This window comes from Choloepus didactylus, chromosome 6 (assembly GCF_015220235.1).
Source record: "Choloepus didactylus isolate mChoDid1 chromosome 6, mChoDid1.pri, whole genome shotgun sequence".
Classification (NCBI taxonomy): domain Eukaryota; kingdom Metazoa; phylum Chordata; class Mammalia; order Pilosa; family Megalonychidae; genus Choloepus; species Choloepus didactylus.
The window spans coordinates 12,264,481-12,290,910 of NC_051312.1; the positions used below are offsets into that span (position 1 = coordinate 12,264,481).

A 26,430-nucleotide genomic window follows, 5' to 3' on the forward strand; every position below is an offset into this window, starting at 1 on the left:
AAAGGAAAAGTTCAAGATAAGACTTCCTTTAAGGCTTTGCTCAGCTGTTACCTGCTCAGGGAAGCCTACCCTGACTGTGCTGTTTAATACTCCATTACCTTAAAATCTGAGCTCCTGTTACCCTGTTCTGTTTTCTTTTAATAGACAGATGTGGTCACTGCCTTCAGGGAACTTCCTTTCTGGTTGGTGAAAGAGACACTATGTAAGGAAATAAAAGACAGTTTCAGGTAGTGATAAATAAATCCTATGAAAGAAATATGCAAGGTGAATGAGTTACTCGGGTCTGAGGCTACTTTAGATGGGGGATCTAGAATAGCCTGGCTGAAAAAAAACGACATTGGAGACCTGACTGGCAAGGAAAAACCAGTCATCCAAAGATCTGGTGGGAGCACATTCCAGAAAGTAAGAATGCATTCCAGAAAGTGGAAATAGCAAAGGCAAAGTTCTAACATGTGGGCAAACTTTATATGTTTGAGGAACACAAAAGAGGCCAGTGTGGCTGAGGTGTAGTAAGGGAGGAGACTGATGGGGATGGAGTCAGAGAAATGGACAGGGGCCGGACCAGATAGAGCCTGTGGAAACTAGGTGAGGAGTTTGGATTGTATTCTAAATTTCATGGGAAACGTTCTTAGAAGATTTTAAGCAAGGGGATGACATGACCTGATCTATGATTTTAAAAGATAACTTGTGGTTGTGTGGAGAATGGTACATAGAGGAGCAGGATGGAAAAAAGTTCAGTGAAGAGGCTCTCAAGAGTTTTTTTAGAGAGAGAAGCCATTTTGGTGTAGAGTGGGTGTGACAGAGAAGGAGATAAGTAGAGTTTTTCAGAGTATAGGTTGGAGATATAATCAGCCAGATTCTGTGTAGATTCCTGCTTGGTTGCATGTGGGTGAAATTAGAGGAATCAATGGCTCTTAAGTTTTTGGTCTGAATAACTGGGTGAATGTGGTTCCATTTACCAAAACGGAAAAGAAGGAAGGAGGGAGGGAATAGCTTTTTGGGGGGAATATTAAGATTTCTCTTTTTCTATGTTCAGCTTAACGACAAAGTTGAGATAAAGTTGTAAGCTGCCTAGCATATTTCCTGGAACACAGTAAACAAATACAAGGCTCTTGTTATTGTTATGTTTAACACATTGCTGAACCTGTAATAAACAATAAATTGTAGTTGTCTGGTGTGTTAAAAGAGTTGTGAGTATATGACTTAGAAGTTTTTAGCTTGTGTGCATGGGTGGGAAGTGGTTCTAAGCTAGAACCCTAGAGATTTTGTGGAGAAAAACCTCAAATGTTGTTTTGGACATGTGGCAATGAGGTAGCTATAGCAACTCCAAAGGGTCAGATCAATCCGTAGGAAAAATTGTCCAGGGGTCTCAAGACAGTAGTTAGGGCTGGTGATACTAACTCCGAGGGACCTCTAGAAATTTTCCAATCTACTTTTTTTTCCCTAGCCTATTTGTTGAACTTCTTGTTACTTCTCTTGACTTCTTCCTCTTTTTCTTCTGACCCCTCCTTGGCTCTGGCTGCCCTGGGGCAAACTTTCGCTGTCACCTCCAGCCTCCTCCAGCATATCCCTTTTCTTACTTGACCCTTGGCAGGCTAGATTAGGGATTGGGATATGGCATTGAAAGCCTGGCTGTGCTCATTGTGTGTGACCTTGGGAAAGGCATTGATTTTACTCTTTTGTAATAATAATTTTTAAAAAAGCATTCTGCATGTAAAAAGCACTTTGTTAATGCCTTTGGAAACTATGATGCCTTTGACCCTTTTATTTCCCAGGGTTCTACTCAGGTGATTTATTGATCAGTATGCTCTGGGTCTGAGATTTGAGCCTTTTAAGGGATTCTGTGGCTATGAGCATGGCCTCATAGTGTGGAGCAGGGTGCTGGGTTGGAGGAGGTAAACAAGTCAGTTATTAACAAATAGATGAGACCCCATTTCGCCTCATTCTGCTCCTCTGTGTCAGAACTGAGCCAGAGAAATCTCTAGAACATTGTCTGACTGGGATACCCTAACCCCTGCAAGTAACTTTCACCCTACTTCTCTGCTAGATACGTCCATGTGGGAGAGATGCTGGCTGAGCACTCCTTAGTTGATAATCAGTTTTTCTGTTGTCTCTTTCACCAGGACATCAATGGCCTCAATAAACAAATTGCTCAGCTTCAGGATTTCGTGAGGGCCAAGGGCACCCAGAGTGGCCGGCACCTGCAGACACATTCCAACACCATTGTGGTCTCCTTGCAGGTGGGACCTGGGGGAAGGAGGGAGGGAGGCAAGGCAGGAAGTTATTTTCTTCTCTGGCTGACCCACTTTCCTTTTCTTCTAGTCCAAATTGGCCTCCATGTCCAATGACTTCAAATCAGTTTTAGAAGTGAGGACAGAGGTGAGAATCTGTATAGGTTGTATGGGAATCTGAGGGCCCAAGGGGGAAATGGTAAAGGGGACAATTGAAAGGGCGAGAGGACCAAGGTCATGGGGCCATTGGGAGGGATCTCTTTAACATTCCTGCTTTCCAGAAGCCTCAGGACCTTTGTATTTCTTCCCCAACCCCAGAACCTGAAGCAGCAGAGGAATCGGCGGGAGCAGTTCTCCCGAGCACCTGTGTCTGCCCTGCCCCTTGCTGCCAACCACCTGGGTAAGTCACAGGCAATATGGGAGGCCCTCCGGGGTAAGGCATATTATTCTGGCTGTGACGGCATCTCCAAAGGCAGGTGTGGCCTAGAAAAATGGAGGTGCAAAAAGTTGGTCAGACCCTGGGGCCTTGACTTTAGTAGGCTTGATCTCTCAGGAGTCAGACATGATTTCTGGGATTCATGATCCACACTTAGTTGCCCATCTTCTTACTTTTGGGGGGAATTCAATGTTGTTCCAAAGAGTTACAGTATCTAATCATTTTTGTGCGCTCGCTCCCTTTATTTGCATTCTCTCATTTAGTTTTCGCAACTGTCCTTTGAGAAAGCAACTATTATTATCCCCATTTTACAGGTGAGGAAACTGAGGCTCAGAGAGGTTAAATGACTTGTCCTGGGTCACAAGGCTAGTAAGTGCCAGAGCTGGGATTCAAATCCGGAACATGTGGGCTTTGAACCTGCTTTTAACCATCAAGATATGCCATGTCTTCTTTTCTCCACCAGGGGGTGGTGCTGTGGTTTTAGGGGCAGAGTCCCGTGCCTCAGGGGATGTGGCCATTGACATGATGGACTCTCGGACCAGCCAGCAGCTGCAGCTCATTGACGAGCAGGTACCCAGGCTCTGAACTGGGGAGGAGTTGCTCATCTCTCCCAAAAGGAGGATGGCATCTCCTCTTTCCTCTTCTTGTGGTCCACAAGCAAGTGTTTGTAGTATGCCCTGGGCAGAATGGCAAGCTGGGAGGGTTCTAAAGACACAGGCCCTCCCCTCAAGACACATACCCTACCCTGCAGAAGCTCACAATGCTCATGTGTTCTTTTCCTCTTCTGAAGGATTCCTATATCCAGAGTCGGGCAGACACCATGCAGAACATTGAGTCTACAATTGTTGAGCTGGGCTCCATCTTTCAGCAGTTGGCGCACATGGTTAAGGAACAGGAGGAAACCATTCAGAGGTGAGATGCTCTATCTCTCACTGCAAAGAGAGGTCCCCAGGGACAGCTCTGTGCCCTGTGGCATCCTGCCCACCCATAGGGCCTGGTTCATCTGCCTCCATCCACATTCAACAAGTGTTTATTGAACACCTCTTCCGTGTCAGACAGTGTTCTATGTGCCAAAGCTACAGCAGTGAATAGAACAGTAAAGTCCCTATTTCATGGAGCGTACACTGTAGTGTGTTTCAAATTAGGTAGGACACGAGGGCACAGCAGTTAAAAAGAATTGTCAAACAAAAAAATTCAGCTAGTAATAAGAGTTATGCCAAGAAAGTAGGATGACGTGTTAAGAAAGTGACTAAGTAAGTACATTAGATTGGGTGCAGGGAAGACTGCTCTGAAGAAAAATTGACACTGAGGCAGACCTGAATGACAAAAGGGATCCAGCCATGCAAAGAGGAGAGAAAGAGTATTCTAGGCAGTGGGGACAGTTAGAGCAAAGGCACTAAAGTGGCACAGTCAAACAGGCCAGTGTGGCTAGAAAGTAGTGAAAAGGGATAGAGGCACAGGATGAGATTGGAGGGAAGTAGGTGGGGCCAGAGCATGCAAGACTTTGAAGCCAGGTAAGTCAGGATGTCTTCTGTCCCACCAATAGGAGGGCCTCTTTCCTCTGATGCTACCTACTATTGCAAGAGGCACTTTATCTGCTCCTCTTTGTTACACTTAGAATTAATCAGTCAGTTCTGGGGATATAGCAAAGATTCCTGACCTTATAGAACTTATATCCTGGTAGGGAAGATAGATCATTTAAAATAAATACAAGTGAATTGACCTCTATGTTAAAAAGTGTTAAATGCTCCAAATAAGAGTAGGGTAAACTAGTTGGGAGTGCATACTTTGGAGGGGCCAGTTGTAATTTTAAATGGGATGGTTAAGGTAGGCCCTGTTAAGAAGATCTGGGGGAAAGTGAGAGAGTTAGCAATGTAGAAATCTGGGCAGAGGATCCAAGGCAGAAACAAGTATAAAGCAGGATCATGTCTGATGAGTTTAAGGATGGCAAAGAGTTCACTGTAGCTGGGGACAGGTGAGTAAGATGGAGAAGGGGGTACGGGACAAGGTGAGGTCAGAGGGGAAATGAGGGACCAGATGATGTGAGGCCTTTTAAGGCTATTGCAAGGCTTTGGCTTTTACTCTGGGTGACATGAGGAGCCATTGGATGGTTTTGACTTAAGGATGATGTGATCTGACTTCTCTTTTTAAAGGGTCACTCTCATTGCTGTATTGAGGACAGATTATAGGTAGCAAGGAGAGAGGCTGCAAGATCATTGCAGAGGCCTTTGCAGTAATGTAGGCAAGAGGCAGTGGTGGCTGGATCCCGGGTGGTGCAGTGGAGGTGCAGAGAAGTAGTTGGATTCTGGATGTATTTTGAAGGGAGAACCAACAGGATCAATTGCTTGAACTGAATGAAGGGTATGAGAGAAAAGGAGTTAATAAATCCAGGTTTTTGATGTGAGCTACTATGAACACACAGTTGGCTACTTGGGGTAGAGTAGGTTGGGGGCGGGGGATGAGTTCAGTGTCGGGCGTATTATCCAGCAAGAAAGAGCTGGACAGTTGTCTCTTAGACATCCAAAGGGAGATGTTGAACAGGCTGATGGATGTATGGAGTGTAGAAGATAGATCTGGGCTGGAAATGAAAATGTTGCAGAATTGGACCTTGAGACTGGGTAAGCAGGTGACAGTAAAGAGGAGTATCAAATCCTGATCTGGGGCAATTTTTAAACTCAATGCTCAGTCCTGGGAAGAGACTGAGAAGGAGCACAGCTGATGAGGTAGGAAGAAAAATAAACAAGTATCATGTCCTAGTAGACAAGAGAAGAAAATGAGTCGAGGAGAGAGTGATTAGGCATGACACATTTTGCTGGTAAGCAAAGCAAGATGAGAACTGAGAATTTAATTGGAGTGTTTAGTTCACTAACATTTTTTTTTTTTTAAATCTTCATTTTATTGAGATATATTCACATACTACGCAGTCATACAAAACAAATCGTACTTTCGATTGTTTACAGTACCATTACATAGTTGTACATTCATCACCTAAATCAATCCCTGACACCTTCATTAGCACACACACAAAAATAACAAGAATAATAATTAGAGTGAAAAAGAACAATTGAAGTAAAAAAGAACACTGGGTACCTTTGTCTGTTTGTTTCCTTCCCCTATTTTTCTACTCATCCATCCATAAACTAGACAAAGTGGAGTGTGGTCCTTATGGCTTTCCCAATCCCATTGTCACCCCTCATAAGCTACATTTTTATACAACTGTCTTCGAGATTCATGGGTTCTGGGTTGTAGTTTGATAGTTTCAGGTATCCACCACCAGCTACCCCAATTCTTTGGAACCTAAAAAGGGTTGTCTAAAGTGTGCGTAAGAGTGCCCACCAGAGTGACCTCTCGGCTCCTTTTGGAATCTCTCTGCCACTGAAGCTTATTTCATTTCCTTTCACATCCCCCTTTTGGTCAAGAAGATGTTCTCCGTCCCCCGATGCCGGGTCTACATTCCTGACCGGGAGTCATATTCCACGTTGCCAGGGAGATTCACTCCCCTGGGTGTCTGATCCCACGTAGGGGGGAGGGCAGTGATTTCACCTTTCAGGTTGGCTTAGCCAGAGAGAGAGGGCCACATCTGAGCAACAAAGAGGCATTCGGGAGGAGGCTCTTAGGCACAACCATAGGGATGCCTAGTCTCTCCTTTGCAGCAACCGTCTTCCCAAGGGTAAAACTTATGGTAGAGGGCTCAACCCGTCAAACCACCAGTCCCCTATGTCTGTGGTCATGTTAGCAACCATCGAGGTGGGGTAGGCGAATACCCCTGCATTCTCCACAGGCTCCTCAAGGGGGCACTACATTTTTTTTTTTCCTTGTTTTTCTTTTTTTTTTTTTTTAACTTTCCCTTCTTTTTTAAATCAACTGTATGAAAAAAAAGTTAAAAAGAAAACAAACATACAATAAAAGAACATTTCAAAGAGACCATAACAAGGGAGTAAGAAAAAGACAACTAACCTAAGATAACTGCTTAATTTCCAACATGTTCCTACTTTACCTCAAGAAAGTTACATAATATAGCAACATTTCAGTGAACTTGTTCCTACTATATCCATCAGAAATTAACAGACCATAGTCATTCCTGGGCATCCCCAGAACGTTAAATAGCTTATCTGTTCTTCTTGGATTACTGTTCCCCCTTCCTTAATTGCTCTCTATTGCTAGTTCCCCTGCATTCTACATTATAAACCATTTGTTTTACATTTTTCAAAGTTCACATTAGTGGTAGCATATAATATTTCTCTTTTTGTGCCTGGCTTATTTCACTCAGCATTATGTCTTCAAGGTTCATCCATGTTGTCATATGTTTCACGAGATCGTTCCTTCTTACTGCCACGTAGTATTCCATCGTGTGTATATACCACATTTTATTTATCCACTCATCTGTTGAAGGACATTTGGGTTGTTTCCATCTCTTGGCAATTGTGAATAATGCTGCTATGAACATTGGCTTGCAGATATCTGTTCGTGTCACTGCTTTCCGACCTTCCGGGTATATACCGAGAAGTGCAATCGCTGATCGAATGGTAACTCTATATCTAGTTTTCTAAGGAACTGCCAGACTGACTTCCAGAGTGGCTGAACCATTATACAGTCCCACCAATAATGAATAAGAGTTCCAATTTCTCCACATCCTCTCCAGCATTTGTAGTTTCCTGTTTGTTTAATGGCAGCCATTCTAACCGGTGTTAGATGGTATCTCATTGTGGTCTTAATTTGCATCTCTCTAATAGCTAGTGAAGCTGAACATTTTTTCATGTGTTTCTTGGTCATTTGTATTTCCTCTTCAGAGAACTGTCTTTTCATATCTTTTGCCCATTTTATAATTGGGCCGACTGTACTATTGTCATTGAGTTGTAGGATTTCTTTATATATGCAAGATATCAGTCTTTTGTCAGATACATGGTTTCCAAAAATTTTTTCCCATTGAGTTGGCTGCCTCTTTACCTTTTTGAGAAATTCCTTTGAGGTGCAGAAACTTCTAAGCTTGAGGAGTTCCCATTTATCTATTTTCTCTTTTGTTGCTTGTGCTTTGGGTGTAAATCTAGGAAGTGGCCGCCTAATACAAGGTCTTGAAGATGTTTTCCTACATTATCTTCTAGGAGTTTTATGGTACTTTCTTTTATATTGAGATCTTTGGTCCATTTTGAGTTAATTTTTGTGTAGGGGGTGAGGTAGGGGTCCTCTTTCATTCTTTTGGATATGGATATCCAACTCTCCCAGCCCCATTTGTTGAAAAGACCATTATGACTCAGTTCAGTGACTTTGGGGGCCTTATCAAAGATCAGTCGGCCATAGATCTGAGGGTATATCTCTGAATTCTCAATTCGATTCCATTGATCTATATGTCTATCTTTGTGCCAGTACCATGCTGTTTTGGCAACTGTGGCTTTATAATAAGCTTCAAAGTCAGGGAGTGTAAGTCCTCCCACTTTGTTTTTCTTTTTTAGAGTGTCTTTAGCAATTCGAGGCATCTTCCCTTTCCAAATAAATTTGATAACTAGCTTTTCCAAGTCTGCAAAGTAGGTTGTTGGAATTTTGATTGGGATTGCATTGAATCTGTAGATGAGTTTGGGTAGAATTGACATCTTAATGACATTTAGCCTTCCTATCCATGAACATGGAATATTTTTCCATCTTTTAAGGTCCCCTTCTATTTCTTTTAGTAGAGTTATGTAGTTTTCTTTGTATAGGTCTTTTACATCTTTGGTTAAGTTTATTCCTAGGTACTTGATTTTTTTAGTTGCTATTGAAAATGGTATCTTTTTCTTGAGTGTCTCTTCAGTTTGTTCATTTCTAGCATATAGAAACATTACTGACTTATGTGCATTAATTTTGTATCTCGCGACTTTGCTAAATTTGTTTATTAGCTCTAGTAGCTGTATCGTCGATTTCTCAGGGTTTTCTAGATATAAGATCATATCATCTGCAAACAATGACAGTTTTACTTCTTCTTTTCCAATTTGGATGCCTTTTATTTCTTTGTCTTGCCGGATTGCCCTGGCTAGCACTTCCAGCACAATGTTGAATAACAGTGGTGACAGCGGGCATCCTTGTCTTGTTCCTGATCTTAGAGGGAAGGCTTTCAGTCTCTCACCATTGAGTACTATGCTGGCTGTGGGTTTTTCATATATGCTCTTTATCGTGTTGAGGAAGTTTCCTTCAATTCCTACCTTTTGAAGTGTTTTTATCAAAAAGGGATGTTGGATTTTGTCAAATGCTTTTTCAGCATCTATTGAGATGATCAATTGATTTTTCCCTTTTGACTTGTTAATGTGTTGTAATACATTGATTGATTTTCTTATGTTGAACCATCCTTGCATGCCTGGAATGAACCCCACTTGGTCATGGTGTATGATTTTTTTAATGTGTCTTTGGATTCGATTTGCAAGTATTTTGTTGAGGATTTTTGCATCTATATTCATTAGGGAGATTGGCCGGTAGTTTTCCTTTTTTGTAGCATCTTTGCCTGGTTTTGGTATTAGATTGATGTTAGCTTCATAAAATGAGTTAGGTAGTGTTCCATTTTCTTCAATGTTTTGAAAGAGTTTGAGTAAGATTGGTGTCAGTTCTTTCTGGAAAGTTTGGTAGAATTCCCCTGTGAAGCCATCTGGCCCTGGGCATTTATTTGTGGGAAGATTTTTGATGACTGATTGGATCTCTTTGCTTGTGATGGGTTGGTTGAGGTCTTCTATTTCTTCTCTGGTCAGTCTAGGTTGTTCATATGTTTCCAGGAAATTGTCCATTTCTTCTACATTGTCCAGTTTGTTGCCATACAGTTGTTGATAATATCCTCTTATAATTTTTTTAATTTCTTCAGGATCTGCAGTTATGTCACCTTTTTCATTCATTATTTTGTTTATATGGGTCTTCTCTCTTTTTGATTTTGTCAGTCTAGCTAGGGGCTTGTCAATCTTGTTGATCTTCTCAAAGAACCAACTTTTGGTGATATTTATCCTCTCTATTGTTTTTTTGTTCTCTATGTCATTTATTTCTGCTTTAATCCTTGCTATTTCTTTTCTTGTACTTGGTTTAGGATTGGTTTGCTGTTCATTTTCTAGCTTCTTCAGTTGATCCATTAGTTCTTTGATTTTGGCTCTTTCTTCCTTTTTAATATATGCGTTTAGTGCTATAAATTTCCCCCTTAGCACTGCTTTTGCTGCATCCCATAGGTTTTGGTATGTTGTGTTGTCATTTTCATTCGTCTCTATATATTTAGCAATTTCTCTTGCTATTTCTTCTTTAACCCACTGATTGTTTAGGAGTGTGTTGTTTAACCTCCAGGTATTTGTGAATTTTCTAAGTCTCTGATGGTTATTGACTTCTAATTGTATTCCATTGTGGTCAGAGAATGTGCTTTGAATAATTTCAATCTTTTTAAATTTATTGAGGCTTGTTTTATGTCCCAGCATATGATCTATTCTGGAGAAAGTTCCATGAGCACTAGAAAAGTATGTGTATCCTGGTGATTTGGGATGTAATGTCCTCTATATGTCTGTTAAATCTAATTCATTTATCAGATTGTTAAGGTTTTCAATTTCCTTATTGGTCTTCTGTCTGGTTGATCTATCTATAGGAGAGAGTGATGTGTTGAAGTCTCCCACAATTATTGTGGAAACATCAATTGCTTCCTTTAGTTTTGCCAGTGTTTCTCTCATGTATTTTGTGGCACCTTGATTGGGTGCATAGACATTTATGATTGTTATTTCTTCTTGTTGAATTGCCCCTTTTATTAGTATGTAGTGGCCTTCTTTGTCTCTCAAAACATCCCTGCATTTGAAGTCTATTTTATCTGAGATTAATATTGCTAGACCTGCTTTCTTTTGGCTGTAGCTTGCATGAAATATTTTTTTCCATCCTTTCACTTTCAGTTTCTTTGTGTCCTTGTGTCTAAGATGAGTCTCTTGTATGCAACATATTGATGGTTCATTTTTTTTGATCCATTCTGCGAATCTATATCTTTTAATTGGGGAGTTTAATCCATTTACATTCAACGTTATAACCGTGAAGGCATTTCTTGAATCAGCCATCTTATCCTCTGGTTTATGTTTGTCATATTTTTCCCCTCTCTCTATTAATATCCTTTATTGTACCCATACTGAATCTCTTTAGTACTGAACCTTTCTGCAAGTCTCTCTGTCCTTTCTGTGTTTCTCTGTCTGTAGGGCTCCCTTGAGTATCTCCAGTAGGGCAGGTCTCTTGTTAGCAAATTCTCTCAGCATTTGTTTGTCTGTGAAAAATTTAAGCTCTCCCTCAAATTTGAAGGAGAGCTTTGCTGAATAAAGTATTCTTGGCTGGAAATTTTTCTCACTCAGAATTTTAAATATATCGTGCCACTGCCTTCTCGCCTCCATGGTGGCTGCTGAGTAGTCACTACTTAGTCTTATGCTGTTTCCTTTGTATGTGGTGAATTGCTTTTCTCTTGCTGCTTTCAGAACTTGCTCCTTCTCTTCTGTGTTTGACAGTGTGATCAGTATATGTCTCGGAGTGGGTTTATTTGGATTCATTCTATTTGGAGTTCGCTGAGCATTTATGATTTGTGTATTTATGTTGTTTAGAAGCTTTGGGAAGTTTTCCCCAACAATTTCTTTGAATACTCTTCCTAGACCTTTACCCTTTTCTTCCCCTTCTGGGACACCAATGAGTCTTATATTCGGACGTTTCATATTATCTATCATATCCCTGAGGTCCATTTCGATTTTTTCAATTTTTTTTCCCATTCTTTCTTTTATGGTTTCATTTTCCCTTCTGTCATCTTCCAGGTCACTGATTCGTTGTTCAACTTCCTCTAGTCTTGTACTATGAGTGTCCAGAATCTTTTTAATTTGGTCAACAGTTTCTTTAATTTCCATAAGATCATCCATTTTTTTATTTAGTCTTGCAATGTCTTCTTTATGCTCTTCTAGGGTCCTCTTGATTTCCTTTGTCTCCCGTACTATGGTCTCATTGTTCATCTTTAGTTCTTTGATTAGCTGCTCTAGGTGCTGTGTCTCTTCTGGTCTTTTGGTTTGGGTGCTTGGGCATGGGCTATCCATATCGTCTGGTTTTTTCATATGCTTTATAATTTTCTGTTGTTTTTGTCCTCGTGGCATTTGCTGAACTTGATAGGGTTCTTTTAGGATTTGTAGACCAATTGAAGTCCTTGTCTCTAATTTATCAGATCTACAGCTTCGTGGAGTACACTTTCTCTAACTAACCAGCAGGTGGCGTCCACGAGCCACCTGTTCTCCACAAGCCAGTTCTCCCCTGCTTAGCCTTTTTGGTGAGTAGGGGAGTGAGTCTTGTGGGGTCCAATTGGTGTACCAAGCTTGCGTGTGTAGTTGGTGTTGCCTGCCCTGTATATGGGGCGTGTTTCTGGGCAGTCAGGGAGGCGGGGTGGCCCTAACAATCAAATCTCCCTGGTGATCCTAGAGTTTTAAAGCTGCTGCAATAGTCTAATCCTTCAGTTCAGTCCTGCCACAGTTTGTCTCTGCCACTGACCCACAAGTCCTTGGTATTGGCGTATGGTTCCTGAGACTTGCAAGTGGGCCCCTCTTCCAGGCTGTGCACCCCTGGTCCTCTGTTGAGGGATGACTGTGTTATGTCACAGGTGAGTGCCGTCCCCCCAGGGCGGTTCTGGGCTGCTGGGCTGTGTAGGGAGGCTCCCAGTCTGCTGAAATGATGGCTGAATGGGGCTTTGTTAATTCACACTGCTCCACCTTCCCAACTCTGGGACAATCAGCTGAGGTTGCAGGGAAGGCTAATGTCCACGCCCAGTTTTGTGGTGTGTGCCTGTTATTTGAAGCACTTCCATCACACTGGGTTGTGTGGGGCAGCTCTGGGCTATGGGGCTAGCGATGGGCAGGAGTGTTTCCTGTCCACCAGGATGATGGCTGTGAGCGGACACCCCCCTTTTCTTGGGAAGTTGTGGTGTTTAGTGAATTTTCTCAGCTATTGGATTATTGCCTTTTCTCTAAGAGCTCTCTTAGTTCTGCTCTTGACTTGACCTGCCCAAATTGCAAGTCTTTGAAGCTTTCTGTATTGGGCTTCTTAGAGTAATTGTTTTAGAAAAAGGAAAAAGGATTAAAAAAAAAGGGCCCTCCTCAGAGATCTAATGGGTTATTGAAATGCTAAGAGACAAAGCAACCAGGGCCATTAAGGAAAGGTCCACAGGGCAGAGAGATCAGCTTTTCTTCGGGATTTGCATATGCGCCTCAGGGCCTGAGCTCTGCCCTTCCCCTTTCTATGTTCACCAGAACTCCAAAAATCCTCTGCTTTTATTTTGGAGTTTTTCGTGTTGTTTTTTTTCTATGCCTGTCTCCTCTCTGCTGGGCTGGCTGCTCTCAGATTCTCTGGTGTCTGGTCTCAGTCTATCTATGGTTGGAGTTTGGATCAGTAGAATGAGTTTCCGATAAGGGCTGCCCCTGCAGTTCTCCCTTCTCCTTCCCGGAGCTGACAGCCCCTCCTCCCACGGGACTGAGCCTGGCAGGGAGGGGCGCGGGTCTCCTGGCCGCAAAAACTTACAGATTTCGCTGATCTCAGGAGTTCCACGTTTTCATGAGTGTTGTATGAAGTATGCCCAAAGTCAGATTGCTCTGTGGTGTCCAGTCCACGCAGTTCCTGGCTTTCTACCTACTCTCCTGGAGGAGTAACTAAAACATACAGCTCACCAGTCCGCCATCTTGCCCCGCCCTTAGTTCATTAACATTTGATGTAATTGTGGCGAAATTTGGACACACGTCTACCACTTTGCTGTTTGATTTATTTCTCCCTTTTGTGTTTTGTTCCTCTGTTCCTCCTTTTCCATCTTTTTAAAATTTTAATTAATGTATTTATTAAAACAATTTTTGTTAAAGCAGTTGTGGGTTTACAGAATAATCATGCATAAAATACAGGATTCCCATCCACCACCCCATCACCAACACTTGCATTGGTGTGGAAAATTTGTTACAATTGATGATAACACTTTTTTTGTAATTCTACTATTTTTTAACAGTAGTTACCCTTGTTCCAATTGATGAAAGGTTATTAAAGTAGTACTATAACTATTGTCCATGGTTTATGTAGGGATATTTTTCCCCATATTCCTGACCTATTATTATTACTTTCATGCATGTCTGTATTTTATTACTCATCTACCCATACACTGGATAAAGGGAGTGTCAGTCACAAGGTTTTTACAATTATATGGCCACACGATAAAAGCTATGTAGTTATATGATCAATGTCAAAGACCAAGTCTACTGAATTATAGTTCAGTAATTTCAGGTATTTCCTTCTGGCTATTCTAATACACTAGAAATTAAAAAGAAATATCAATATAATGAGTCAGTAGTCATAATCATTTGTTAAATCCTAATTTCTCAGTTACACCTCCTCCCTCTCATTTGATCATTCTCTCAATCTAGAGGGATATCTGGGCAATGACCATTTTAACTTCTTCATGCTGGAAAGGGGTGTCGACCTTATGGGGTAGAAGAATAAAACTGATTTATGTTCTTGGAGAGACTGGTACCTCTGAGTTTCAGGGCTTATCTGGCATAGAAACGATCTGGAGGCCTCAAGTTTCTGAAAAAACAAACTTACTAAGTAAAAATTTTATAGAGTCTTAGATAGATCCCAGAGTATTCTTTAGAGTTTTCAGGAATACTGTTGATTGGGGCTTGACATACTGTGGCAATTTGCAATGTCTGGCTGAAGCTTGCATAAGAATAATCTCCAGAATGATCTCTCAATTGTATTTGAAATCTCTTAGCCACTGAAACTTTATTTTGTTTCATTTCTTTTCCCCCTTTTGGTCAAGAAGGCATTGTCAATCCTACAATGCCAGGGCCAGGCTCATCTCTGGGAGTCATATCCCATGTAGGGGAGAGGGTGGTGAGTTTATATGCAGAGTTTCCTTAGAGAGATAAGTCACATCTGAGCAATAAAAGAAATTCTTTGGGGGTGACTCTTAATTATAAGTAGACTTAGTTTTGCCTTTACAGAAATAAGTTTCATAAGGGCAAGCCTCAAGATTGAGGGCTTGGCTTATTAAATTGGGAGTCCCTAATGCTTGAGAGAATATCAGGAATTCCCCAGGTGGGGAAGTTTAATAGTTCCACATTTTTGCCCAGTCCCTCAAGGGGACCTTGCAAATACTTCTTCATTTTCTGCCCCAAATACTTTAGAATGTATCAGAGTATTACAGTAACCTGTACAGAATAACAAGATCTCATTCCCTATTCTAGGTTCCGTGTAATTAGTTTGTTTAAATAAACTGACCAGACAGGTTAAATTAGATGATATGCTACAGAAAATTTGAATTTTGGACGAAATAAACATCTCTTCTTTTGGTCTCACACTGAAGTTGAAGTTTTAAAATATGGATCATCGTTTACCCTGTATTCTGATTTACCTTAGACCCAGCCAGATCTGCTTCATATCTCTAATTGAAGTCTGATCTCTTTTTTCACCTTCTTTAACAGTTGCCATATGGAGTAATGCTCACTTTCAGAGCTGCAGAATTCTCTGAGTCTCAGGTGTCATACAGATATCTAAAGTTCCAGGGAACTACCAGTTTATACAAAAAGAGCACAGCATCTCTGAATTTAGAAATAACAGTTAAAATTCAGGAATAAATGTGACTGCTGTAAGAGCATACAATCTGGGAACCTTTACAGTGAGCCTTATTGAACATTATATACTTTCTAATCATCAATTGCTCAATCTCTACCTGCTTTCTATCCCCTGATAACCTGTGCTCTCGAATTCAGTTCTCAGAGTTTGCTCATTATAGTTACTATATATTAGTGACACCATACAATATGTGTCTTTTCATTTCTGGCTTATTTGACTCCACATAATGTCCTCGAGTTTCATTCACCTAGTGGCATGCCTCATGACTTCATTCCTTTCTGCCAGCCACTCAATATTCTGTCATATATATACAACACGGTTCACCCTTCCATTCATCAGTACCCTTAGGCTGATTTATTTATTTTTAATAGTGGCAAAATGTACATAACATAAAAATCATTTTAACCATCTTAAGTGGACAATTCTTTGACATTAAGATCATTGGCAATACTGTGCAACTCTCACTACTATTTCCAGACTTTCTTTATCATCCCTGTTTTGGTTTGCTAAAGCTGCGGAAATGCAGTATATCAGAAATGAACTGGCTTTTAACAATGGGGATTTATTAGCTTACAGGTTACAATTCTAAAGCTGTGAAAATGTCCAAGCTAAGGCATCAACAAGATACCTTCTCTGAAGAAAGGCTGCTGGCATCTGGGACACGTCTGTCACATGGGAAGGCACATGGCTGGCATCTGCTGGTCCTTCTCTCCCAAGTTTCGTTGCTTTCAGCTTCTGTGTGTGTGTCCTTGTCTCTCAGCTTCTCTAGGGCTTCTCTGAGCTCTCTGGGTTTTTTCTGTCTTCTGTCCTCTCATAAAGGACTCCAGTAAAAAGATTAAGACCCACTTTGAATGGGATGGATCACATCTCAGTTGAAATACCCTAAACAAAAAGTCCCAGCTACAACAGGTCTGCACCCATAGATATGGATTAAAAGAATATGGCCTTTGGGGGTGCATAACAGCATCCAAACCACCAACCACAACCCAAAACTCATACTCACTTAGCAATAATCCCCCATTCCTTCCTCCTGCCACCCCTGGAAACCACTATTCTACTTTCTGACTCCATGAATTTGCTTGTTCTAAGTATTTCATATAAGAAAAATCATGTATTATTTGTCCTTTTGTGTTTGGCCTATTTAATTCAACATGTTATCTTCGAGGTTCATCCATGTGGTAACATGTACCAGCACCTCTTTTTAGGCAAATAATATTCCATTGTATGGATATACCACATTCAATTTATCCATTCATCTGTTGATGGACACTTGTGTTGTTTCCACCTTTTGGCTATTGTGAATAATGCTGTGGTGAACATTAGTGTGCAAATATCTGTCCAAGTCCTTGCTTTCAATTCTTTTGGGTATTTATCTAGGAGTATGCTGGATCATATGATCATATGATAATTCTATGTTCCACTTTCTGAGGATCCACCAAACTGTTTGCCATCAACTATGTATGAGGGTTCCTATTTCTCGGCATCCTCATCAACACTTGTTATTTTCAGTTTGTTAATAGTAGTATCTCATTTGTTGTTTTAATTTGCATTTCTCTAGTGGTTAATGATATTGAGCATCTTTTCATGTACGTACTGGCCATTTGAATATCTTTTGTTGAGCAATGTCTATTCAAATCCTTGTCCCATTTTTTATTTGGGTTGTGTGCCTTTTTGTTGTTGAGGTGTAAAAGTTCATAAAGTATTTGGATATTGAACTCTTAATCACATGTATGATTTCCAGATATTTTCTCCCATTTTGTAGGTTGTCTTTTCACTTTCTTGATGATTTCCTTTGATGCACAAAAGTTTTCAATTTTGATGAAGCCCTTTTTGTCTATTTTTTCTTTTGTTTCTTGTGCTTTTGGTATAAAATCTAAAAATCCATTGCCTACTGCAAGGTCCTGAAGATATTTCTCTGCTTTCTTGTAACAGTTTTATGGTATTTGCTCCAATATCTAGGTTGTTTATCCATTTTGAATTCTTGTATATAGTGAGAGGTAGAGGTCAACATTCATTCCTTTTTTTTTTTTTTTTTGGAACTCAACTTGTATTTCCCTTGATTTTATTGGTCTGAACTCATTTTATGTTACTTTAACATTTTAATTTCCTGTAACTGTATATGAGAGACTCTACTGACCTAAGAGAATACTGAACCAGAGTTGGCAATATATATTACTGACACCAACATTATGTTTAAATTGGTCCTAAAGGAATGTACCACCCCAACAGTTTAAGAGTTAGGTAACAGAACTTCTTTGGGGAGGGAAGAAAAAGGTTGTAGAACAGCCAAATGTTTTCAACATTGTTAAAATGGCTCTTTGTTTTCCACCCCTGAATGATACTTTACTACACTATATGCACAGAAATCATAAGAAAATCTTGGTTGCCAGTGTAATTTAGGCTGGCCCAATCCAGATGGATATCTCCCCTCCCCCAAATTTCCCTTCTCTGCTCTGAAAAGCACAATATTTAACTATTTCTTAAGAGAACTACAGAAACACTTCAGAAACAAGTGGCTCACAAATAATTTTAAATCCTTGTATTCCCTGTGCAGGAGAACACATTCATTCTTCTGCATGTGGATTTTCAGTTGTTCCAGCACCATTTGTTAAAGAGATACTCTTTCCCCATTGAATGGATTTGGTGCCCTTGTCGCAAACCAACTGGCCTTAGAAGTGTCAATTTAACTGAACTCTCAATTCTATTTCATTGGTCTATATATCTATCCTTATGCCAGTATCACACTTTTAACTACTGTAGCTTTGTAGTATGTTTTGAAATCAGGAAGTGTGGGTCCTCTACTTTATTCTTATTTTCATGATAGTTTTGGCTATTTGGGGCCCCTTGCAATTCCATATAAATTTGAGGATCATCTGTTTTAATTTCTGCAAAAAAAGGCTGTTGGGAATTTGCTAGAGATTGCATTGAATTTATAGATGGCTTTAGGCAAATTGACATCTTAATATACTATTAAGTCTTCTGATCCATGAACATGGGATGTCTTTCTATTTTTTAGGTCATTTATAATTTCTTTCAGTGATGTGTTGTAGTTATCAGTATATAAATCTTTCACTTTCTGATTATAAATTTATTCATAGGTATTTTATTCTTTTGGATGCTCTTCTAAATGGAATTGTTTTGCCTTTTTTCTTTTTCTTTTCAAAGTGCTTATTGTTGTGTATAGAAACCCAGCTGACTTCTGCATGTTTATCTTGTATCTTGCAACTTTGCTGAATTTGTTTATCCTTGTGGATTCTTTTGGATTTTCTCTATGTAGGATCATGTTATCTGCAAATAGGGATAGTTTTGCTTCTTCCTTCCAATTTGGATGCTTTTTATTTCTTTCTCTTGCCTGAGTGCTCTAGCTAGAATTTCCGATACAATGTTGAATAACAGTGATGACAGTGTTTGTTCTTGCCTTGTTCCTGATCTTAGGGGAAAAGCTCAATATTTCACCATTGAGTATGATACTTGCTGTGGATTTTACATAAGTGCCCTTTCTCATGTTGAGAAAGTTCCCTTCTATTACTGGTTTTCTGAATGTTTTTATCATAAAAGGAAGTTGGATTTTGTCAGTTGCCTTTTCTGCATCAATTGAGATGATCATGTGTTGTTTTCTTTCATTCTATTAATGTAGTGTATTACTTTGGTTGATTTTCTTATGTTGAATCATCCTTGCATTCCTGGAATACATCCCTTTTGGTCATGGTGTATAATCCTTTAAATAGACTGTTGGATTTGGTTTGCTAGTATTTTGTTGAGGATTTTTGCATCTATATATTTTTTAATGCAATTTTATTGAGATATAGTGACATACCATAGAAACCATCCGAAGTATACAATCACTGGCTCACAGTATTATCACATAGTTGTGTATATATCCCCATGATCAAATTTAGAACATTTTCATTACTCCAGAAAATAAATAAAAATAAAGACAAAACCCAAATCCTCCCATATCCCTTATCCCCTCCCTATAATTGACCCATAGTATTTGTGTGGCACATTTGTTACTGTTGATGAAAGAGTATTAAAATATCACTGTTATCTGTAGTCCATAGTTTGCAATAGGTACATTTTTTCCCATATATCCCTCTATTATTAATTCCTTGTAATAGTGTCATACATTTGCTCTAGTTCATGAAAGAACTTTTAAATATTTGTACAGTTAATCATGGACATTGTCCACCACAAGATTTACTGTGTTATACATTCCCATGATTTAACCTCCAACTTTCCTTCTGGTGACATATATAACTCTAAACTTTCCCTTTCCACCTCATTCATGCACCATTCAGCATGTTAATTATATTCACAATAACTTGCTATCGTCACCTCTGTCCACTTCCAAATGATTTAGTTCAACCTAGTTAAACATTCTGCATATACTAAGCAACCACCCCCCCATTCTTTAGCCTCATTCTATATCCTGGTAATCTATATTCTGTATTTTATATCTATGAGTTTATATATTATAATTCATATCAGTGAGATCATACAATATTTGTCCTTTTGTGTCTGACTTATTTCACCTAACATAATGTCCTCAAGGTTCATCTATGTTGTTGTCACATGGTTCAGGACTTCATTCCTTCTTACTGGTGAATAATATTCCATTGTTTGTATATACCACATTTTGTTCATCCATTCAAGTGTTGATGGACACTTGGGTTGTTTCCATTCTTTGGCAGTTGTGAGTAATGCTGTGAACATCGGCGTGCAAACATCTGTTCGCATCCCTGCTTTCAGATCTTCCGGATATATCCTGAGATTGCCAGGTCGTAAGGCAGCTCTGTTCTTAGCTTCCTGAGGGACCTCAAACCATTCTCCACAGTGTCTGTACCATTTTACATTCCCACCAGCATGTTCTTAATTCTCTACATCCTCTCCAACATTTATAGTTTGTTGTTTGTTTGATAGTGGCCATTCTTGTAGCTGTCAGATGATATCTTGTGGTTTTAATTTGCATTTCCCTAATATCTAGTGAAGCTGAGCATCTTTTCATGTGTTTTTTAGTCACCTGTATTTCCTCTTTGGAGAAATGTCTATTCGTGTCTTTTGCCCATTTTTTAATTGAGTTGTCTTTTTATTGTTGAATTGTAGGATTTCTTTATATATATAGGATATCAAACCCTTATCACATATGTGGTTTCTGAATATTTTCTCCCACTGAGTTGGTTGCCTTTTCACTCTTTTGGCAAAGTCCTTTGAAGCACTGAAGTATTCAATTTTGAGAAGTTCCCATGTATCTATTTTTTCTTTCATTGCTTGTGCTTTGGATGTAATGTCTAAGAAACTACTGCCTATCAGTAGATCTTGAAGATGTTTCTCTACATTTTCTTCTAGGAGTTTGGTACTGGTTCTTATATTTAGGTCTTTGATTGATTTTGAGTTAATTTTTGAATAGGGTGTGAGATAGAGTCCTCTTTCATACTTTTGGTTATGGATATCCAGTTCTCCCAACACCACTGATTGAAGAGATTGTTCTTTCCCAGTTGAACGGACTTGGAAGCCTTATCAAAAATCAATTGACCATCTATCTATGGGTCTATTTTTGAGCTCTCAGTTGGATTCCATTGATCAATGTGTCTGTTTTTATGCCAGTACCATGCTGTTTTGACCACTGTGGTTTTATAATTTGCTTTAAAGTCAGGAAGCGTGATTGTTTTTGGCCATTCAGGGCCCCTTACCCTTCCAAATAAAATTGATAATTAGCTTTTCCATTTCTGCAAAGTAGTCTGTTGGCCTCACATATGGTCTATCCTTGGAAATGTTCCATCTGCGCTTGAGAAGAATATGTATTCTGCTGTTGTTGGGTGGACATATCTATATATGTCCATTAGTCTAATTGGTTAATAGTGTTGTTCAAGTCCTCTAGTTCCTTATTGATCTTCTGTTTAAATATTCTGTCAATTATTGAAAGTGGTGTTTGGAAGTCTTCAGCTATTATTGTGGAACTATCTAGTTTCTTCTTCAGTTTGTCAGTTTTTACTTCTGCTTCTTATATTTTGGGACTCTGTTGTGAGGTGGATATATATATGTTTATAATCATTATCTCTTCTTCCTGGATTGAACCTTTTATGAATATGTAATATCCTTCTTTGTCACTTATAACTTCTATGACTTAAAACCTTTTTTGTCTGTGATTCGGTTTGCTAAAGCTGCCGTTACGCAAAATACCAGACATGGATTGGCTGTTATAAAGGGGATTTATTAGGTTAAAATTTACATTACTAAGGCCATAGGAGTGTCCAAATTAAAGCATCAACGAGAGGAAACCTTCAATGAAGAAAGGACAATGGCATCTGGAACACCTCTGTCAGCTGGGAAGGCATGTGACTGATGTCTGCTGGTCCTTTGCTCCTGGGTTCTGATTTCAAAATGGCTTTCTCCAAAATGTCTCAGGGCTTCTGTCTCTCTTAGCTTCTCTGTTTCAGCTCCTGTACATCCTTGCTTGTTCTCACAGAGAATTTGTCTCTGAGTATCTGGGAGTCCTCCCTTAGTTTCTCTGGGGCAAACTCCGGGCCTCATCTCTTAGCTTAGCATTTCCAAACCGCTTTCTATGTGCATCTCCAAACCTCTGGGTCTGTGTCAGCCCCTGAGCTCTCTTAAGGACTTCAGTAAACTAATCAAGACCCAACTTGAATGGATGGGTTCACACCTACTTGGAAATAATCTAATCAAAAGGTCTCACCCTCAATTGGGTGGGTCACATCTCCATGGAAACAACCTAATCAAAAGATCCCTCTCACAAGAAATCTGCCACTACAAGATTGCGTTAAAGAACATAACAGTTTCAAACTGTCACAGCCTGTTAATAAAAAACCACTCCGGCTTTCTCAATGATTACTGTTTGTGTTGAATATCTTCTTCCACCCTTTTACATTCATCCTCTTTGAATCTTCATACCCAAAGTGAGTCTCTTGTGGACAGCATAGAGATGGATCATGCTTTTTCATCATATCTGTCATTCTTTTTTTTTTTTTTTACATTTTTATTCTGAAATGTAACTTAGATACAGAAAAGTGATAGCTATCAAAGTAACAAGTAGTTAGCAAATTTCAAAGAGTGTTACGGGTTACAGTTCCACTATTTCAGTTATTTCCTTATTGTGAAGTATAACATATATACAGAAATGTGATAACTTTCAAAGTATATTTAACAAGTAGCTGTCAAGCAAATTTTATATCTTATGGTTCCACCATGTCATTTATTTTCTTCTAGCTATTCTAATACCCTCGAAACTAAAAAAAAAAAAAATTATATAAAGATTCAGTATTCATAATCCTTTGTTAAATCCTATCTTGTCAGTTGTTATGCCTGATCACTGTCTCAATCTTTAGGGATATCTGGGCAGTGACCACTCTAACTTGTTCATATTGAAAAGGGGTATCAGCATTATGTGGAAGGGAGATATATCCAGTTGATGTTCTTGGAGAGGCTGCTTCCTCTGGGTTTTGGGTCTTAACTAGTGTAGGAACACTCTGGGAGATTTAAGTTTCTGAAAAGTAAACTTAGTGAGTGAAACTTTTATAGAGTCTCAGATAGGGACCTAGGTAACCTATGGTATTTTTGGGACTACTGTTAGTTAGGGCTTGGCATACTGTGGACATTTGGAACATCTGGCTGGGGCTTGCATAAGAGTAAACTCCAGGAAAGCCTCTTGACTCTGTTTGAAACCTCTTAGCCACTGAAACCTTATTTTGTTACCTTTCTTTTCCCCCTTTTGGTCAAAAGACAGTCTTAGTCCCTCGATGCCTGGGCCAGGTTCATTCCTGGAAGTCGTGTCCCACTTCATCAGGGAGATTCACTCCCCTAGGACTCATGTCCCACATAGGGAGGAGGGTAATGAATTTATTTGCACAGTTGGGCTTAGAGAGAGAAAGGCCACATCGGAGCAAGAAAAGTGGTTCTCTGGAGGTGACTCCTAAGCATAATTATGGGTAAGCTTAGCCTCCCCTTTAGAGCCATAAGTTTCACTAGAGCAAGCCTCAAAATTGTGGGCTTGACTTATTAAGTAGGGGTTCCTAATTTCACATAGAATACATTCTGTCCAAGATAAGCAATCAGTGTCTCACCTTGTCTTCACATTTGGTTTGTCCACTCGTCAATTGAAGGACACTTGGATTGTTTCCACCTCTGGCAGTTGTGAACAATGCTGCTATGAACATCGGTGTACAAATGTCTGTTCTTGTCAGTGCTTTCAGATCTTCTGGGTATATACTAGAAGTGAAATTGCTGGATCATAGGGTAACTTGATATCTAGACAGTTTCTGAAGAACTGCCAAACTGTCCTCAACAGCAGCTGTACCATTATACATTCCCACCAGCAATGAATCCACCAGCAGTGAATAAGAGTCCCAGTTTTCCACATTCTCTCCAGCATTTGTAGTTTCATAATTGTTTAATGTCAGCCATTCTTATTTGGTGTGGGATGAGATTTCATTGTGGTTTTGATTTGCATTTCCTTAATAACTAGTGAAGATGAACATTTTTTCAAGTGTTTTTTTTTAGCCATTTGTATTTCCTCTTTGGGAAAATGTCTTTTCATGTCTTTTGCCCATTTTATAATTGGGCTGTTTGTTCTATTGAGTTGTAGGATTTCTTTATATATGCTGGATATCAGTCTCTTATCAGATATATTGTTTCCAAATGTTTTCTTCCATTGAGTTGGTTGCCTCATCACCTTTTTGACAAAGTCCTTTGAGGTACAGAAGCTTTTGATTTTGAGGCGTTCCCATTTATCTGTTTTTTCATTTGTTGCTTGTGCTTTGGGTGTAAGGTCTAAGAAGCTACCTCCTATTACTAGGTCTTTGAAGAGTTAATTTTTGTATAGGGTGTGAGGTAGGGGTCCTCTTTCATTCTTTTGGATATGGATATCCAATTCTCCCAGCCTCATTTGTTGAAGAGACTGTCCTGTCCCAGTTCAGTGGATTTGGGGCCCTTATCAGAAATCAGTTGACCGTAGATCTGGGGGTCTATTTCTGAACTCTCGATTTGATTCCATTGATCAATATATCTATCTGTCTTTGTGCCAGTACCATGCTGTTTTGACCACTGTGGCTTTATAGTAAGCTTTAAAGTCAGTAAATATAAGTCCTCCCAGTTTGTTCCTTTTTAGAGTGTTTTTAACAATTGGAGGCTCCTTTCCCTTCCAAATAAATTTGATAACTAGCTTTTCCAAGCCCGTAAAGTAGGTTGTTGGAATTTTGTTTGGAGTTGTGTTGAATCTGTAGATCAGTTTGGGTAGAATTGATGTCTTAATGACGTTTGGCTTTCCTATCCATGAACACAGAATATCTTTACACCTGTTTATGTCCTCTTTGATTTCTTTTAATAGAGTTTTGTAATTTTCTGTGTAGAGGTCTTTTAGGTTCTTGGTTAAGTTTATTCTTAGGTTCTTGATTTTCTTAGTTGCTATTGTGAATGGAATTTTTTTCCTGAGTGTCTCTTCAGTTAAGTCATTTCTAGTGTATTGGAACATTACTGACTTGCACATTAATCTTGTATCCCGTCACTTTGCTGAATTTGTTTATTAGCTCAAATAGGTTTGTCATCAATTTCTCAGGATTTTCCAAATATAAGATCATATCATCTGCAAATAATGACAGTTTTACTTCTTCCTTTCCAATTGGGATGCCTTCTATTTCTTTGTATTGCCAGATTGCTTTGGCTAGAACTTCTAGCACAATGTTGAATAATGGAGGTGACAGTGGGCATCCTTGTCTCGTTTTAGGGGGAAAGCTTTCAGCCTCTCACCATTGAGTACTATGCTGGCTGTGGATTTTTCATGTATGCCCTTTATCATATTGAGGAAGATTCCCTCAATTCCTACCTTTTGAAGTGTTTTATCGAATGCTTTTTCAGTGTCTATTGAGAGCATCATTTGATTTTTCCCTTTTGATTTGTTGATGTGTTGTATTACATTGATTGATTTTCTTATGTTGAAACACCCTTGCTTGTCTGGAATGAACCCCACTTGGTTGTGGTGTATGATTCTTTTAATGTGTCTTCATATGTGATTTGTAAGTATTTTGTTTAGAATTTTTGCATCTGTATTCATTAGTGATTGGCCATAGTTTTCCTTTCTTTTAGTATCTTTATCTAGTAAGGTATTAGAATGATGTTAACTTCATAAAATGAGTTAGATAGTTTTCCTTTTTCTTCAATTTTTGAAAGAGTTTGAGCAGGAATGGTGTCAGTTAATTTTGGAAAGTTTGGTAAAATTCCTCCATGAAGCCGTCTAGCTCTGGAATTTTATTTGTCGGGAGCTTTTTTTTTTAAATGCAATTTTACTGAGATATACTCACACACCATATAATCCATCCAAAGTATGCAATCAGTGGCTCATAGTATCGTCATATAGTTGTGCATTCATTGCCAAAATCAATTTTCAAACATTTTCATTACTCCAAAAATAAAAAAATTAATAAATAAGAACACCTAAACAATCCATACCCCTTACCCCCTCCTTTTATTTAAACATTTTTGTTATTATTTCATTACTCATCTGCCCACACATTGGTTAAAGGAAGTGTTAGTCGCTAGATTTTTTCACTATCATGTGGTCACACACAATAAAAGCTATATAGGTATACAATTATCATCAAGAATCAAGTTGTAGGAAGCTTTTTTGATGATGGATTGGATCTCTTGTGATTGGTTTATTGAGATCTTCTGTTTTTTCTCGGGTCAGTCTAGGTTGTCCATATGTTTCTAGATTTCTTCAGGATCCACGGTAATGTCTCCCTTCTCATTTCTGTTTTATTTGGTTCTCTCTTTTTCACTTTGTCAGTGTAGCTAAGGATTTGTTAATCTTGTTGATCTTCTCAAAGAACCAACTTTTGGTTTTATGTATTTTTTTTTTCTCCTTATCATTTATTTCTGCTTTAATCCTTGTTACTTCTGCTTGTTTTAGGTTTAGTTTGCTAATCATTCTCTAGCTTCTTCAGTTCCATAGGTCTTTGATTTTAGCTCTTTCTCCTTTTTAATTTATGCGTTTAGAGCTAGGAATTTTGACATGTTATGTTCTTGTTTTCACTCATGTCTAGATATTTACTTATTTCTCTTACAATTCTTCAACACTTTGGTTGTTGAGGAGTGTGTTAACATCCACATATTTCTGAATGTTCTGGTTCTTTGGTTGTTACTGATTTCAAGTTGCAT

General features: G+C 39.1%; 1 protein-coding gene across 3 annotated transcripts in view; it reads left to right on the top strand.

Moving 5' to 3' along the window:
- The window catches only part of STX5 (syntaxin 5), a 50,801-nt gene that overhangs the window by 2,916 nt on the left and 21,455 nt on the right, over positions 1-26,430 (top strand). For 2 of the 3 annotated variants that reach the window (XM_037838196.1, XM_037838197.1), the window contains exons 6-10: positions 2,124-2,240; positions 2,323-2,379; positions 2,550-2,631; positions 3,131-3,237; positions 3,458-3,579. In XM_037838196.1, coding sequence (XP_037694124.1) covers positions 2,124-2,240; positions 2,323-2,379; positions 2,550-2,631; positions 3,131-3,237; positions 3,458-3,579 — 485 coding nt within the window. Of the gene's footprint in view, positions 1-2,123; positions 2,241-2,322; positions 2,380-2,549; positions 2,632-3,130; positions 3,238-3,457; positions 3,601-26,430 lie in introns of those variants that run through there. The other variant, XM_037838198.1, reaches the window with a different exon arrangement.